The 17,587-nt window shown below is 45.8% G+C and overlaps 1 protein-coding gene across 11 annotated transcripts in view; it reads right to left on the bottom strand.

Moving 5' to 3' along the window:
- PPP2R5C (protein phosphatase 2 regulatory subunit B'gamma) overlaps positions 1-17,587 on the bottom strand; it is a 149,908-nt gene that overhangs the window by 30,906 nt on the left and 101,415 nt on the right. For 7 of the 11 annotated variants that reach the window (XM_036263534.1, XM_036263565.1, XM_036263575.1 and 4 more), the window contains 3 exons: positions 6,615-6,725; positions 5,568-5,660; positions 5,353-5,483 (listed from right to left, as the gene is read on the bottom strand). In XM_036263534.1, the coding sequence (XP_036119427.1) occupies positions 5,353-5,483; positions 5,568-5,660; positions 6,615-6,725 (335 nt within the window). Of the gene's footprint in view, positions 1-5,352; positions 5,661-6,614; positions 6,726-17,587 lie in introns of all 11 variants that reach the window. The other 4 variants (XM_036263527.1, XM_036263544.1, XM_036263553.1 and 1 more) reach the window with 1 other exon arrangement.

Here is a 17,587-nt window from a genome sequence, read left to right as displayed (position 1 = left end):
CAATTTGTCATTCAGAAATGATAGTGAAGTAACAGCTGGAAAGACTAAAATCCTCTAAAAAAGAAAACAATTCTTTTAGGAGGAAAATCAGTGCAGCCAGGCAACAATAAGGACGATTTGTGAAGACCATCCCGGGCGCACTGTTCCTTGTCACCAAATAAACTCCTCATAGTCTGATGTGTGAACACCTGGAGGGCAGAGAGCAAAGCCTGCTCAAAAATTCTTCCAACAGCCCTGGCCGGTTTGGCTCAACGGTTAGAACGTCAGCCTGCGGTCCACAGAGACCCGGGTTCAGTTCCCGCTAAGGGCATGTACCTTGGCTGCAGTTTGTCCCCGGCCCTGGTTGGGTCGTGTGGGTGGCAGCCACTCAATGTGTTCCTTTCACATTGATGTTTCTCTCTCTTCCTCTCTCTCCTTCCCGCTCTATCTGAGTAAAAAATGGAAAAATGTCCTCAGGTGAGGATAAAAAAAAAAAAAAATTCTTCCAACATTTTATTTAGAAAGTTTTTAAACAAAAAGTTGAAAGAATTTTACAGTGAGCACCCGCTTTTCAACCAAGCAGATTCGACAATGAACAATCTGCTGTTTGCTTTATCAGATCATTCCATCCACCCCTCTCCACCCATCCATTAATCCAGCTTTTTGGGGGGCTGCATTTCAACGTAAATGGATATCTTAATCTTGAAGCCTCCAGTATTTACAGTCTCTGCAAAGGCAGAAGCTCTTTCCTGACCACTTGGGCCGCCTTGTTGCTTCCCTGTAGCACCCCCACATTGGGTTGGTCTGAGGACCGAGATTCCCGTGCCGGGACCCAGCCCGTCATTCGTCCGATACCGCAAATACATCTGTTGAATTAACTGGGACAATGAGCAGAACAGGGACACAAAACAGGAAGATGCCTTCTTCCTCAGATGATCTGCTCAGAAACCACCAGCCCCTGTCTCACACTTGCTCACCTGGCATGCGTACCAGGGGTGGGGAACCTTTTTTATGCCCAGGGCCATTTGGATATCTATAACATCATTTGCAGGCCATACAAAATTATCCACTTAAAAATTAGCCTGCTCTATTTGGTCAGGCTAACTTGATGAGGCATGTGATGTTAGCTGGTATTGATTTTGAGGGCCTTATATGGCCTGAGCCCAGTATTCCTGACTTGGGCTCATTTGGCTGGAAGTGTGGTGTCAGAAAAGGGTTTCCGCCCATCAGACTGAAACAGTTTAGAGATAGCTCTAAGTAAAAAATAAGAGTTTGAGATTTATAAAGAATCTGACTCACAGTCCATTGTCCTAGTTTGAAAATACGGTCGAGCCCCCGCAGGATGGGCCTAACGTGCACTATAATACTGTGTCCTGAGAGAGGATTCCCACAGAGTTTCTAATCTGGGGGTGTGGAGTGGGCAGAGAACTCATTTAGCCAGAACAAAGGTCTGTGACTCGCTCGGAGTGGGTAGCGGGCAACTAGTGGGAAAGTGGACAGGGTGGCCCGTAGAGGCTGGAAGCCAGCTCAGACAGACTACAATCTAAGCCCACAGGCCTCAGGGTCGGCGAAAATGACCCGGAAGCGAATGTGATGGCAACATAAAGACGGGCAGGGAAGTGACAGATGGACGCGGCGGACTGGGGAGGGATGAGGGCGGTACGGAAGTGTCCAAGCCATGGCAGACACGTCCCTTCATTGCACGTCAAGCCACAGCCTCCATGGTTGTCTACAAGAAGCACTTTAATTCATGAAGCTCAACCTGAAGGCTCCCTCTGCTTTACTGGTTTAAAACACTCAAAACAGTTCAAGTGTACAAAGCTACAGCTTTGTATTCAGTACAACGTAGCCACTTCCTATAGTCCCTCTCACTTAGACCTGGGGGAGCCGAGCCTGAGACAGACGAGCCTGCCACCCTCTCATCCACACAGTGCTTCTGGTCTGGCTCTACCAGCTTTAATGTTCAAATAAGGATGACTTTCAGCTATGAGCCATTTTGTATTCCTAAGCCAACCATAATATTTCTTATTGCTAAGTTCTTAATTTCGAATTATTTTAACCCGATTTGAATAGGTATAAAAAAAGAGGAAATAAGCATGGCGTTCCTCCTTACTTTTCCAGCGGGAGACAAAAGAGCAGGGTGCGAAGTGGGAGACAAGCCACGGAGGTCCATCCAGAGTAAAAAAGGAGTCAGGACTCTAAAAACTGCTTGTTGTAGACGGTCGTGGACCGATGAATTCCTCTCCGCCCTGTAGGGTGAGTCCTGCCCTCCCGTGAAGAGGTGTAACTACTTCCTGCTCCTCTGTGTCTGGCTGTCCTGTCCTTGCCTGAGTGGCTGGGACCAACACTCCAGGTGGAGGTCTGAACCACTTCCGGCCACGCCCCCAAAGCCTGGCAGCCCAGCTCCCCCTTCTGGGAGCTGCTGTGGCCACAAGACATCACACTGCCCTGAGCCACTGCGGCCATCTCAGCCCCTGTGGACACCTGGTGCCCCAGTATAGAATCGTGAGAAAGAATAAACTGTGGTATTCAGCCACTCAGATGTGGGGTGGTGTGCTATGCAGTAGGGGACTGAAGCCTGACCCCACCATAGCCACCTAACCTTTGGGGTCCACTGTTTGCCAAACAGGCATTACTGGTATCTAGAGCTCTCTTTAAACCACATCTTATAAATGCTGATTAGAATGAGAAACTACAAATAGGAACTTTGTATTTACATTTCAGTGAGTTGAAGCAATTATGTTTGACACATCCTTTTTCTTGTATAAGACACAGCTGTACTGCAAAGAACTTCGATGAGCTGAGTGTCTCTCTCAAGGTCGTTCCCCTTAACTGTTTTCTCATATGAAACTAGGAGAAAGTGGTGTTGAGGGTGGAGACCCAATCAATTATGGAATCTACCTGATATGCTTACTTTTTTATTGTATCTATCAAAAATGATAATTATAGCCCTCACTGGTGATGCTAAAGGGTAAGAGCATCAGCCTGCACACCAGAGGGTCTCAGGTTCAATTCCCAGCCAAGGGCACATACCTGGGTTGCAGGTTCGATCCCGGGCCCCAGGTGAGGCTTGTGCAGGAGGCAACCAATGGATGTCTCTGTCTCTCACATCTATGTTTCTCTCTCTCTCTCCCCTCCTTCTTCCCCCTTCCCTTCCATTCTCTGTCTCTAAAAAAAAAAAATCAATAGTAAAAATGTCCTTGTGTGAGGAAACAAAAAATAATAATTTTGTGATTCTGTTATCTGAGTACAACCTATGTTTAAGGACAAGAACCTACTTTACATGGCGTTTTAATTTTAGGCTTAAAAGAGCAGAACTTAAATTGTACCTCTGCTTTAAGTATATTATGTTAAAAAAAATTTTTCCCCCTTTATTGATATTAGAGAAAGAGAAGAAGGGAGAGGGAGAGAGAAACATCAATGAGAGAAAACATCGACTGGCCATCTCCTGCACGCCCCCCACTGGGGATCAGGCCCACCACTTGGGCATATGCCCTGATCAGGAATCGAACCAGCGACCTCTTGGCGCACGGGGTAACCCTCAACCACTGAACCACAGTCGTCCCTTGCCACTTTGCGCTTCGACTTTCCTGGCTTCACGCTATCAGGGTGTGGTGCGAAGTGGCGAGGGACGACTGTATATAAATAAAGAATCCTACTTCATGGAAATTCATTTATTGCGGTAGAGTCTGAAACTGATTAACCGCGATAAACGAGGGCCAACTGCATTATGTTTTGATAGGAAAGTACATCAGCCGAGTGATGACTTGTTCACAAGGAGATGTGACACCAGAACATGAACCAGGAGCAGCATAGGAAGCATGACATCACTGTCTGGGTGCTGGGCTGTGCCTGGCCTGGACTGTGACCCAAATGGATGCAGGGGACCTGGAAGGAGCTCAGGGAGAAGCCACGCTCACTGGAAGGCTCTGACCTCGGAACGCCATATTGAATGTGAAGATGGGGGAGAGGGTTACACCCTGATGACTGCAGAAGAGCGAGCCAGGGAGACTTCAAGGACTGGGCTGTACACCAGGGCCAGGCTGTGGGTCTCGGTCGTGGGACTGGATTTGTCGTCCACTCACCTCCCTTGCTTGGTCATAGCATCTGAGGGAACCGCCTGGCCTCCATGGTGCTCCGGCCGGGGTTGTCACTCTCACTCTGGCACTGTAACTAGACTATCTCACAGAGGGACCTGAACACTATGCCTGTCACTGCTAGGACCTGTCACTGCTGGGAGCCATCCTGGAGCCAGGGGCCTTAGGGTACGCTGTCCTAAGAAGCCAAAATTCATAGAACAAACTACTAATTTAGTAAGCCTTCCAGGGACAGATAAGAAACTACATGAACTGTTTTGTCCACCAACATTTATTTGGTGCCACCATGGCTGGGCACAAGCTGGCATGGGGTGTGTGACAGAGCAGATGACACGAAGCCTGCCCTCACAAGAAGACTGGACTCATCCGCCAGGCCAGGGAGGCTTTCCTGGTGAGCAGATGTTTCTGGAAGCCCGGGAGGTGGAGGAGAAGGGCTGGTGGAAAAGAACGTTGAAGGATAAACAAGGCTGCCAGGTGGTAGTGTGGGAGGCACCAAAACTGAGCAGAGAGCCAACTATGAGGAGCCTGGCCTGTGGAACCCAGACCGAGGGCCCCATTCAGGACTTCACACCTGTTCACAAAGGGCATCGACCAGCGTGCCTCAGCAGCAGCACAAAGATGAAAGGATGTCGGAGGGATGCTGAGACTGGGATGGGGAGGGCGGGGTCAAGGTGAATACTGCACTTGGAATACTGTGGAACATTCCGTCATGAGCTGTGGGGCTGTGCCCTCCTCCACGTAAAGTCCTGTGACCAGCTTCCCAGTCTCCGTGGTCCTGCAGGCCCAGGGTGGCTGTGACTGCTGCAAGCTGCTCCCAGCAGGGCCGCCTTTCCCTGGGTGCTCAGGGCAGTCTCCAAACCTCTAATGTCAGTCTCAGATCTCCCGAGACTTCCTAAAGATTCACTCCTCACTCCTCCTTTCACTGAGATGCAATGGGGAAGAAGGAAGGAACCACAAGAAGAAGGAACAGTCCGCTTTGAACAGATCACTGTTCCGCCTTCCAGAGGGACAAAAACCGAAACAAAGGAGGGCGTGTCAAGGTGCTGGGAGGGGTTGGGGAGGGGTACAGGGAGGGGATGAAGAAGGGACAGGGTCAGGCCAGCCCAGCACACAGATGTAGGCGTAGATTGGAGCCACCTGGACCTAAGCAGCTGGCTGTTTAGAAACAGCCACCGCTGCTCCTTGGTCACTTGAAAGGAATGATGAGGTGGAGGGCATTAAGTATAAAAAGGAGCATCACTGTGTGAAAAGAGAAATGACACCCACACTGACTTACCTATAAAATATATTATTTATCTGTTTTCTGATGTAAGCTCTTAAGCCTAAGAATTTTCCGTAGATTCTGTGAAGGGTAGTTTTAAGAAAATCTCTCTCTCGAGGATCTTCGCTGTCAAAGAGCTCTAAAAGCTTCAAGGAAAAAAAGACATTTAGTGACTTGGGATTCTCTCTGTAAATTAGGGATTTTGTGGTTTCAGCTAATTTGTGCCTTACCTGCAATACAAACTTCTGATCAATATATTTCTTCGCTACATTAGGTTGGAAATCTGGAGACTCTAAAAATCTTAAGAAAAATTCATAAACAAGCTAGGAGAAAACAAAACAAAACAATGAGTCAAAAAAAAACCCCCAACATGGTATTTTATTAAATGGAGATTAAAAATATACCATGAGTTGAATGTGCATCTGCAAATATTAGCTTTCAAAAAGCCATATATCTATAGAATTAATGCCAAATTACATGGTTTAATTTAATTATAATTGATAATTATTTTATTTCGCTAAGAAGCACAGACCATCACCCTAAATGGTATTTAAACAAAATGATTTTCACGCTGATGTCACCAATGCTTAAATTATGCTGTTCAGAGACTACAGTGCACAGCAGCCAAAGCTGGGCTGTGATCAAATTCTGGGTAGGATTTGTAGCCTATCACCTCCAAGTGTCCTGGGAGAAGCAGGCAGATAGAAGCTGGGACTGGTTGGTGGGCAGATGCCACAGGAGAGAATGTTCTGCTACTGAGATAGCCCTCCTTTTTGGTCTGCTCCCCACCTGTCACCTCTCCATCTCCCCTCTTAGGACAACCCAGAACACCCAGTCCAGCACTCTGCTCAGGGTGGTCTCAGCACCTTCCCACAGGCATGCTCCCAACCTCTTGCCTTACAAATGCTCTAGAAAGGCACTCGTCAGCAGGTGAGCTTTGAGGCACATAACAGGTGCACATTAAATCTAAGTACCCCAAACCAGGAAATGTCTGGGTGAATCCCCCAGGCCTCAATACAAAGACATACTGATACTTCCCTATCTCTGTAGTTAATGTACAGCGTCCACACAAAGAAAAACCATTCAATGCTCTCTTCTGCTAAACACTTTTTTTTCATGTACACACAGGTGCGCAAGGCCTATGCCAGGTGGTCAGAGGTCCACCTGCAACCAGCTGGGGTGAGGCCCTCGGGCTGGTGCACCTGCATTAGACGAAGACCCCATGAACATACACATCTCACTAATGCCCGTTTCTGGAGCATTCCCGAGTTCGGTACCTGAAGGTGAGGCCAGGCTGCTTCTAACGTTGGTTCATCTTCCTCTGGGTCAAACTCTGCTCCCGTAGGATTGGAGGAAGGTGGTAATGTTCGAAACATGTTAACTGCAAACTAAAATCCACATATTCTATAATTATAAACAGGACATTAAAAATATTCACAAAAACATTTAAAAAATCTTAAGTAATTCTAATGAGAGCTGATTCCAGTGTTTTTTATCTATCTCAAAATTCAGAAGCAGTGTGGCGCCCCAACAAGATCCTGGTCAAAACCACAGCAGGAAACATGGGTGTGGACAGACCCAAGATGCCTGCTTGAGTCTGAGCTGTCAACTTCCACAGTCAAACAGCACCTACATATGTGACAGGACGTGATGATGTCTACTAAGTGCAAAAGCAAGAAAAGGAAGAAAAGGGAGAGATTATGAAGGAAAGAGCAGAGGTTAAGAACCGAAATAGGTGATAGATGGCAAATACCACTGTGAGCTGGGATGGCCTGCTACTAATACAGAGTCCTCTGCAACCGACACCAACAATGACAGTCAAGATTGGGGACTTCCAAGTGCAGGGCTAGAGGGTCACTCCCAGAGAGGCTGCACGCTGGCAAGAAGAATCGGCACAGGACAGCCTGGCTGTATGTCCAGGGACCCGACAGTTACGAGTTTCCTTAGTGTGTTTGGACTCACACAAAAATGACTTAGGAAGAAGAAATTTCCCCATGGTTTGGATAATTCCCTCGTAGGACTTGTAACCCTTTTCTCAGATCTTCATCTTTTAATTGCCTGTCACCAGTCCCCCCATCCCAGGCTCTGTTTATTTTCGACTTCATAAAAATGAATCAATATGTTTCAGAACAGATGTTTTCTGCATTAGGTCGATGGTTCTTTGGAGCACAGGTATGTTTCAATGCCTGTATGATTAATATGAAAAGTTCTCTCTCTAAATAAAGCACAACATAATTGACACATTTGTGATACAAAAAAAGTTCAGTTTTTCTCTATGGTCAATGTTTTTTGGTAGTAAGTTTAAACATGATCAGCCCCTTACTGAGTCTGAACCTACCACCTGTACAGAGCTGGCTTCTTACAGGTAATCAGAAAAGCCCTGGGTCCCACCACTCCCCAGAGCACAAAATCAAAACACTTGACCCTAAAGATGGAACCTGACTCCATGACAACAGTTAGAATGTATCTGCGGGGGAGAGTCCAGGACGTGCCACCACCGAGTTTTGTCCTGTCTTCACTGTTACTGATATCGAAACCCCAAACTGTAACATCATTTTTCAGGAAGAAAAACGTCCCCGTTTAAGTCACCAGCCACGAGAGCCCTAAGCATCAAGTCTGCTCTCTGTGTCACCAACAGTGTGGGTTGATGCAATGACTACATTGGGCACAGAGACAGTGCAAGAGTGGAAGAGATGAAGAAATGGTTGGAAATCCAGAAACGAGTGGTTGGAAAAATGTGTAGTAAAAATTTGAGTATTGCCCTGGCCGGTTTGGCTCAGTGGTTAGAGCGTCGGCCTGCGGTCCTGAGAGACCCGGGTTCGGTTCCCACTAAGGGCGCGTACCTCGGTTGCAGTTTGTCCCCGGCCCTGGTCGGTTGTGCGGGTGGCAACCACTCAATGTGTTCCTTTCGCATCGATGTTTCTCTCTCTCTCTCTGTTCCTCTCCCTCCCTCCCACTCTACCTGAACAAAAAATGGAAAAATGTCCTTGGGTGAGGATTAAAAAAAAAAAAAAAGAGTATTATTCCTAAGACACATTAGAAAAAGGAAGGAACCTGTGACCAGGTTGTGTGTACAGGGTTCAGAAGGGCCTCTAAGACAACAGGTGATTAATGGACCAAGACTGTGACAGGTATTGCCAAGTAGATGGCATGTCCTCAGTCACTAGCCCAGTATACTCCTGGCACCCTGACTCCAAAAGCCCACACAAGACAATAAGGGGCCCCAGAGAGCCCCCCCAGTAAGGAAAGGCCACAGCCTGGGTGGGCACCATCACCTCCAGGAGGAAGAGCTCTCTGGCAGAGAGGAGAGTGTCATTTGTGATCTGGGGTTTTCTACCCTCTCCCTCAAAGCCAAATGACTGGGGGGCTCCAAGAGAGTCATCCAGAGATTGGAGGCTGGTGGGTGGCAGCCACAAGCTGTGTCCCTGGTGGCAGAGGTGTCTGTGAACACACACTGCCTGCCTCTTTTGAAGACTTCAGTGGCAGATGTGCTGGAGCAGCCTGTGACTTCAGGGTGCATGGCACCTGGAGGGCAACACAGAGGCTGGGGGAGGTAGGAGGAGCAGTGAGGATACCAGAAACTGCCGAGGGAGTGATCAGCTCACCCAGATAGGGGCTAGAGGTGTGGAGGAAAGGGGAGGAGGCTCCCTCTGGAGGGTTTCCGGAGCACACATCCCCATAGGAAAGAGCACCACATGGAAGAGGTCCAGGCAGCACGCAGCAACACACAGCCTCCCTCCCTCACCCACCAGGCTGTTCACTGGAGGGGCACAGATGAGGCTTGAGTTGGGGGTTAAAGCATTAAACTAGGTGGGACAACTATAACTAGAGATGACAAAAGGGGCAGGAAAGGAAGATTTCACAGACTATGGATAAGGACAATAGTTAGTCTTAGAGTACCCCATTATTCAGCCAAGCAGTAATGTGTCACTATGAAGGTAGGTAGTAGCTGTTGGTGTCCAATTAGTTGACTTGAATAAGATTACGCTCAAGAATGTGGGTGACCACACCCAGTCCGTTGAAACGCCTTACAAGTGACACTGTGGTCCCTGAGAAAGAAGGAATCTCACGTGACAGCTGTCAGCCCTGCCCTGGCCCAGCCTGGCCCCACCTCAGTTTGCCTTGCCCAGTCGCCTCCACATGCATAAACCAGTTCCCTGAATGCTCCATCCCTCTCTTTCTGTCTCTACCCCGCTGGTCTGACTCTAGTTACATGGTGAAGTTCATGCACAATGTTCCGTCAACCTCCGCCCATCCCCAGCACCTGCACCTTCATGGAGTCCTAGATGCTGAGACAGGAGGCTGCAAGGGGGCATGGACCAAGTTGCTTTTATCAAATATGTTTTTATAGATTTTTTTGAGAGAGAGGAAGTTGAGGGAGAGAGAGATGGAGAAACATTGATGTGAGAGAAACACTGACTGACTGCCTCCTGTGTGATCCAGGACTGAACCACAACCTGGGCATATACCCTGACTGAAAATGAAACCCTCAACCTTTCAGTACATAGGATGACACTCTAAGCAACTGAGCCACACTGGCCAGGGTGGACCAAGTTGCTATTTATTTATTTGTTTGTTTAATTAGTTAGTTAGTTAATCCTGAGGATATTTTTCCATTTATCTTCAGGTAGAGAGAGAGGGAGAGATAGGAAGAAAGAGAGAGAAACACTGACTTAAGAGGGACACACTGACTGGCTGCCTCCCGCACGACCCTGACCAGAGCCGGGGAAGAACCACAACCGAGGTATGTGCCCTTGACCAGAATCAAACCCAGGACTCACTGGTCAGAGGGCCAATGCTCTACCGCTGAGCCAAACTGGCCAGGGCCCAAGTTGCTTTTAATGCAGAAATCCCCTTTTTGGTATCCTTGAAGGATGATCACCCACAATCCAGAAAGTGTCATTATTAGCCAACTCTAATTGATAAAAAGTTAATTATTTTAGGCAAAAACAAATCTTGCACCGTAATTTCTACCCACCTTTCCCTAACACATTACATTGCACTAACTCAATGCTCATGTCTAGACAAGGTTAGAAGAGGAGAAGGCAAACGGGGCCACTTCAGGTTATTCTGGGATTTCTAATCTAGCAGTATTTCTTAGCACAAAGACTTCGGGGGTCAAATCTGTTGAATGCCATGATGCTAATGTCCATGTACTCGAAAGAAGTATGCCAACCAGATGTGTGGAGTTCTGTCTGAGAGAAACAAAGGTGACCTTTGTCAACGTCCTGCCATGGAAGCCAAAGGGAACCTGCCATCTGCCATTGGTCTGGAAGTCTGAGGTCTGATGCGAGCACACAGGTCCACTATCGGCTCAGCTGAAATGCTGTGATTTGAGTGCTCACTGGTGCTCAGACACAGCCAGAGTCGGGCACCCTGAGCAGCATGGCCTCGGGGTACAGCCTCCCCAAATGGGCCTCCTCTTACCCAGAAGCAGGACCCTAGAATGAAAATACTGCCCCCCAAGCCTTGGTTTTCTCATCTGTTGAAAGAAGGTAAACCCTCTTTGCACTGGGCACAGGTGAAGTGAAAAAGCATGAGGCATGAGGAGATACTGCACGTGGGCACACATGTGTGGTCTACATGGCATGGTAGCGTGGACTGACTCTGTAATATCAGAATGCACCTGCTTTCACAGCTTTCTTGACAATTCCATTTTCAGTGCTTAAAATCTGCCCACCAAACTGCAAAATGTACTGAATTAGATGCAAACCAAAATGGCCCGCGAAGCAACAACATGGAAAACTCACAATTCTGCACCATCACGCCCTTCTCTACCTGTAGAAGTCACTACCAAGGGTGGGGGTTGGGGGGTAAGGAACATTCATGTTGGAGGTCACTGCAGCACAGGGGACATGACACGTGGAGGTTTAAGATATGAAGGGATTCACTCTGAAGACCACAACCGATAATCTCATTTCAGACGATGAGGAAAGAAAGGTTGATTATTCAGTTCTTTGTTCAAAACCATAAGGGCTACTCTATTATGACACTGATGCCATTTTATACACGTTAGTAGGATTTATAAAGGTGAGCCCACCAAAGGCCAAATCACAGTCCCTCCAGACACTTTCCTCCTGTAGTAGACACACTAGGTCCTGAGTCAGGTTGCTAAGAGGCACATTTGGGGTAGGAGACAGTGGAAACCCATCTATATTTTATTATTTATTTATTTTTTTAATCCTCACCCAAGGACATTTCTGCATTTATCTTCAGATAGAGTGGGAGGGAGAGAGGGAGGAAGAGAGATAAACATCAACGTGAGAGAGACACATCAACTGGCTGCCACCCACATGACCCCAACAGGGGCCGGGGACAAACTGCAACTAAGGCATGTGCCCTTAGTGGGAACCAAACCTGGGACTCTCTGGTCTGCAGGCTGACACGCTAACCACTGAGCAAAACCAGCCAGGGCCTATCTATATTTTAAAAAATACAAAATTGTATTTGCTTGTAAACAACATAATGTACCTGGAAAAACCAACCAACAGAGGCACCAAACAGACCATCTCAGCTGGGCCATGGATATAAAACCCAACAAAAACCAAAACCACAAACTGAACGGCACCCCCTCTTCATTAACCAGCAGTGTGGAAATGTAACAGACAGGAGGACCCAGGCATATGGCCACAATGGCCAAGGGACACAATGACAGTCAGTTATCAACCCTAGCAAAGGGCACTGAACTGTCCCAAAGGGCGGAGGGGCTGTCCATTCTCCAGGGTGGGGGGATGTCACGTTACCAAGATGTCACCTCTCCACAAGGCAGCTCACACCCCGAATGCAATTTTAAATGTAACTAACTGAATTTTGATGACCTCAATGGATGTCATTTAAAATTGAGGTGAGTAATGAAAGTCCTAGCAGCACACTGAAAGGGAGAGACTGTCCTTTCCCAGTTGTAAAGTGAGTTAGTCTGCTTTCCCAGCAGAGCTCAGTTGTCATCCTGGGGACACACGTGCCACAATTCACTCACTGTCGATTCTCCAGCACTTGCTGCGGGGACGCACCCAAGAGGTCCTCAAATACCTGCTGCCACTCACCTTGTTAACCACACTCCAAATAATTACTGAAACCTGTGAACATTTCCCAATGACAGCTGGGATCTCAACTGGGATCTCATCAGGGGAGCCTGTCCCAAGCCCAGACTTCATTGGATCCCTGATTTTAAGCTCGCCTGTCAGGCTGTACATTTTCTTCATGATATTTGTATCAACTATTACTGAATGACTGGGTAATTCTCAGATTAATGTCTTTCTCCAGCACCACCTCCCAGGTCCCCACATCGCCTGGCACAGACAAGCACTCAGTAGTAAACAGGGGAGTGAAGCAGGTTCCCCTTACCAAGAAGAAACACTACCACTTTCTGATTGGTATTTTTCATAACAAAATATTGGGGAATATACTAAGGCAAGGGTCTTCAAAGAATGTAGTTTATCTCCAAGTAGATGCCAGAATGCGACCTTTAAGAAAAAAACTACTAGCCCGGCCGGTGTGGCTCAATGGTTGAGTGTCAACCCATGCACCAGGAGGTCGCCGGTTCAATTCCTGGTCAGGGAACATTCCCAGGTTGTTGGCCCAATCCCCAGTGAGGGGCATGCAGGAGGAGGCCAATCAATGTTCTCTCTCATCGATGTTTCTCTCTCTTCCTTTCTCTGTAAAATTAATAAAGAAAAAAACATAAAAAAAAACCCCAACAAACTACTAAAGTCTTATTTTGAATAGTTTATTTTCATAGTCCTTCAAATGTGTTCTTAAATAACAGTTAAAGATATTGTGGAAATAAAACCTACAAACAGCCCTGGCCGGTTTGGCTCAGCAGTTAGATGTCAGCTCATGGACCAGAGAGTCCCGGGTTCGATTCCTACTAAGGGCACGTACCTCAGTTGCAGTTTGCCCCCAGCCCCAGTTGGGGTCGTGTGGGTGTCAACCAGTCGATGTGTCTCTCTCATGTCAATGTTTCTCTCTCTCTCTTCCTCCTTCTCTCCCTCCCACTCTATCTGAAGATAAATGCAAAAAATGTTCTTGGGTGAGAATAAAAAACAACAACCTACAAATAAAAAAATCTATTAAAGGAAATTTAGTCTCATTTTTTTTAAAACGAAGGATATTTTAATTTTATGACCACTTCACAACTAAATGTACAATACCATCTTCAGATAAGCATGAAAATATGCTAGTCATTTGTAATCATGTGCATAAGTTTATTCTTTTTATTTTTGAGTTCCAAAATAGAAAAATTATTTGCAAAAGATAAGCAGTAATTTGTAATATAGCAGTTCCTTGAATAATGTCATTTTGTTCCACATAGTTTCATTATAATGTTTTTGAGTAAAAACACCACCACCATTTCCTGTCCAGAACCACTGTCCGTGGAGAGGGCCGGGTGTCCCTGTGTTTGCGTGGGTTTTCTCCAGGGGCTCTGTTTCCTCCCACATCACAGAGATGTGCACAGGGGAGGGCAGGGCGAATGGCTGCCTACACCATCCCAGTGTGAGTGTAGGTGTGAGTGGGTGTGAGTTCATCTGCAATGGGAGGGCGTCCTACCCAGGGTCCACCTTGTACCCTGAGCAGTGGGAAGAGACTTGAGTCACCTGTGACCCTGACTGGAATTAGCAGGTAGGAAAATCATTATCTGACTTGTTTTAATTCACTGTTCTTAGATGTCTGTATAGCTCACATTTCAATGTTTAATATTAGAAATATTTTGGGTCTTCATTGAGAAATTTGGTGTTTCCTATGATTAGGAATAGGCTGTAGGAACTCAAATCGTTTACATCAATTAGCCTAGGGCACAGCTGGTTTCATTATACTATGTTGTTTTGCTTAAAGTCACAGTTTCCAAGAACCTATTAATGACGTGAAGTGAGGACCCACCGCACTCAAACCTTAATCCAATTAGTGTTGTTTGCAGATAAGGCTGAATTTGGAGGTCTCTCTTACGTGATTTGCTCTGGACCAAAGTTTAGCTCTGCACAGATTATTAGTGATGTATATTACCCGATATTTTGTTATGAAAAATACCAATAAAAAAAGTCTAATCTTACAGGGAATAGCTGTGTAGCCACCAGTTAGATTTACATTCTAACATATTTGCTTTATCACATATTCTGATCTATTTTTTGCAGTAAAACATGAGAATGTTTAGGAATGCTTTAGCATAGCAAAACTACTATTTTGTAGCCTATGTGATGTAGACAAACTGAAAAAGGAAGTTTCAGAGCTCAAGTACTGATTTCCCACTCATGTATGGAGAGTCAACCATTTTTATGCTATGTGCCTAACCACATACTAGATGTACAAAGTTATGGAATTACAAATTATACAAATAGCTTTTGATCAGTACATCTTTTTAGAATCATTGCTGGATGCAGTTGTGTTGATTATTTATTATAAATTAAGCAGAAACTTACACTTAGAGTAATAGGAATGGGATTTAACCTACTTCCAGAACAAAAAAACTGGAGAAAACGTATGGAATTATGGCATTCAAGACACTGGCTTTCAGGCAGTGAAGGACAGAGGCCCTGAGCACTGGGAAACAGTGTGGTGAGCCCTACAACTGCCCAGACTGCTGCCTAGATAGAACTTCCATGAACCCAGGGGGAGCCCAGCAGACAACCGAGGTTAGAATTTTCAAGGCAAAGGCCCAGAGAGGAGAGCTGCAGAGAGAACACTGAGAGTTCAGAGCCCCTCAGCTCTACAGCAGAGGGTTGATCACTATATTTGTGCGAGGAAACCACCAGAGGCTGTGAAAAGAACCAACTGGAAAGATCAGAGAGACCAGTACTTGCCCAGGGTAGGAACAATGCCTGTTCAGTTGTGAGGATAATTAGCCATAGAATTTCCGTGGCTCTGGTCCTATCTAACACATCTTTTTTTTTAACCCTCATCCGAGGACACTTTTTGCATTTATCTTCAGATAGAGCGGGGGGGGGGGGGGGGGGGGGGGGGAAGGGGGGAGACACAGAGAAAGAAACATCAGTGCGAGAGAAACACATAGACTGGTTGCCACCCACGACCCCAACCGGGGCCAGGGACAAACTGCAACCGAAGTCCGTGCTCTTAGCGGGAACCGAACCTGGGACTCTCTGGTCTGCAGGCTGATGCTCTAACCACTAAGCCAAACCGGCCAGGCACATATTTTTTTTAAAAAAATATTTTTATTGCTATTTTAGAGAGAGGAAGGGAGAGATAGACAGAACCATCTATTGGCTGCCTCCTGCATGTCCCCCTACTGGGGATCGAGCCTGCAATCTAGGCATGTGCTCTGACCAGGAATTAAACTGGGATTTCTCAGTCCATGGGATGACACTCAATCCACCAAGCCACATTGGCCAGGCTTTCCTAACACATCTTTTGTGTTTTTTCCCTTTATTGATTTTAGAGAGAGAGGAAGTAAGAGGGAGAGAGAGAGAGAGAGAGAGAAACATTGATGAGAGAGAACATCAACTGGCCGCCTCCTGCATGCTCCCACTGGAGATCGGATCCACAACCTGGGCATGTGCCCTTACCGGGAATCAAAACAGCAACCTCTTGGTGCACGGGTCGATGCTCAATCACTGAGCCACACCGGCCAGACCCTAACACATCTTAAAAAAATTAAAAGGATCAAACCATTTGCAAGTAACTCAACTGTATTTCAACACAAATATCAAGAACATGAATAGAAATATGTAAGGAAAGAGCACTCAATAAGGCAAAATTCAGTGCCAGACACCCATTAAAAATTACCAGACATGCAAATAAGCAGGAAAATATCATTCATATGAGAGAAAAACCAGTAAAATGAGCTGACTGGGAGCTGACACAATGTCAGAATTAGCAGACTAAGATATTAAAACAGTATTCTATGTGTTCAGAAAGTTAGGTGGAGACTTGAAGATATAAAAAAAACACTAATAAACTACTGGAGATTAAAACTACAATGTATGAGATCAAAAGTTTACTGGATGGGAATTAATGCCAGGTAAGACATTACAGAAAGATCAGTGGACTTGAAGATGGCAAAGGAAACTACCAAACGAAACAAAGAAAGCAGAGACTGGAAAGGAAAAGAGTACCAGTGCGCTGTGGGACAACTTGAACAAATCTAATGCACATGTGACTGGAGTCCCTGAAGGACAGGGGAGGGGACAAAAAAAAAAGAACAAAATATTTTTCCAAATTTTTTTCTTTATTGATTTTAGAGAGAAAGGAAGGGAGAGGAAAAGAGAGAGAGAAACATCAATGAGAGAGAACAGTGATTGGCTGCCTTCTGCACGCCCCCACTGGGGATTTGGCCCACAACCTGGGCATGTGCCCTGACTGGGAATGGAACCAGCAACCTCTTGATGCATGGGGTCGATGCTCAACCCCTGAGCCACACTGGTGGGGCTACTTTTCCAAATTTGATGAAAACAATAAACGAACTCCAAACCCAAGAAAAAGAGGGAAACTACACTAAGGCGCATCACAATCAAATTGCTTAAAAATCATAAAAAATTTCAGAAGTAGCTAGAAAGGAATGAAGATATATTTTGTGCAGAGGAACAAAGACATGAGTGGCAGCAGACTTTTTGTCGGAGAAAATCTTGGTGAACTTGGGTGATGCAAGACTTCTTAGATGTGATGCCAAAAGCATTATCCGTGAAAGAAACAAATCATATATTAGACTTCGTCTCAATGAAAAACTTTGAAAGCCACTGTTAAAAGTAAAAAGACAGGGTCCAGATGGAGAAAATATTTGCAAATCAATTTCTATCCAGAATATGTAAAGAAGTCTCAAACTCAATTAACAAGAAAACAACCCAATTAAAAACTGGGCAAAGGATCTGAACAGATACTTTACCAAGGAAGATATACAAATGAAAAATAAGCACAAGACAAAATGTCCAGCAACACTAGTAATTAGGGAAATGCAAACTAAAGCCAGCATGAGACAAAAGGACTGATGATACCACACGCCATGTGGAGCGACCAGAATTCACACACACTGTGGTGGGAGTGCAAAGACAGGACAGTTACTTTGTGACCCAGTTTGTGCTTCTCAGAAAGTTAAACATGCACTTACAATATGACCAGCCATCCCATGCCTATGTGTTTACCCAAGTTAAATAAAAAACCATGGCCAAAACCTGTACATGAATATTTATGGTTTAATGTCAAAAACTCAAAGTAACCCAATTATCCCTCAACTGGGAAAAGGATAAATTGTGGTACTTCTGTAAAATGAGACACTACTAAGCAATTAAAAGGAACAAACTATTGA

This window comes from Molossus molossus, unplaced genomic scaffold, assembly GCF_014108415.1.
Source record: "Molossus molossus isolate mMolMol1 unplaced genomic scaffold, mMolMol1.p scaffold_m16_p_1, whole genome shotgun sequence".
Taxonomy (NCBI): Eukaryota; Metazoa; Chordata; class Mammalia; order Chiroptera; family Molossidae; genus Molossus; species Molossus molossus.
This window is presented reverse-complemented; position numbering and strand designations above follow the sequence as displayed.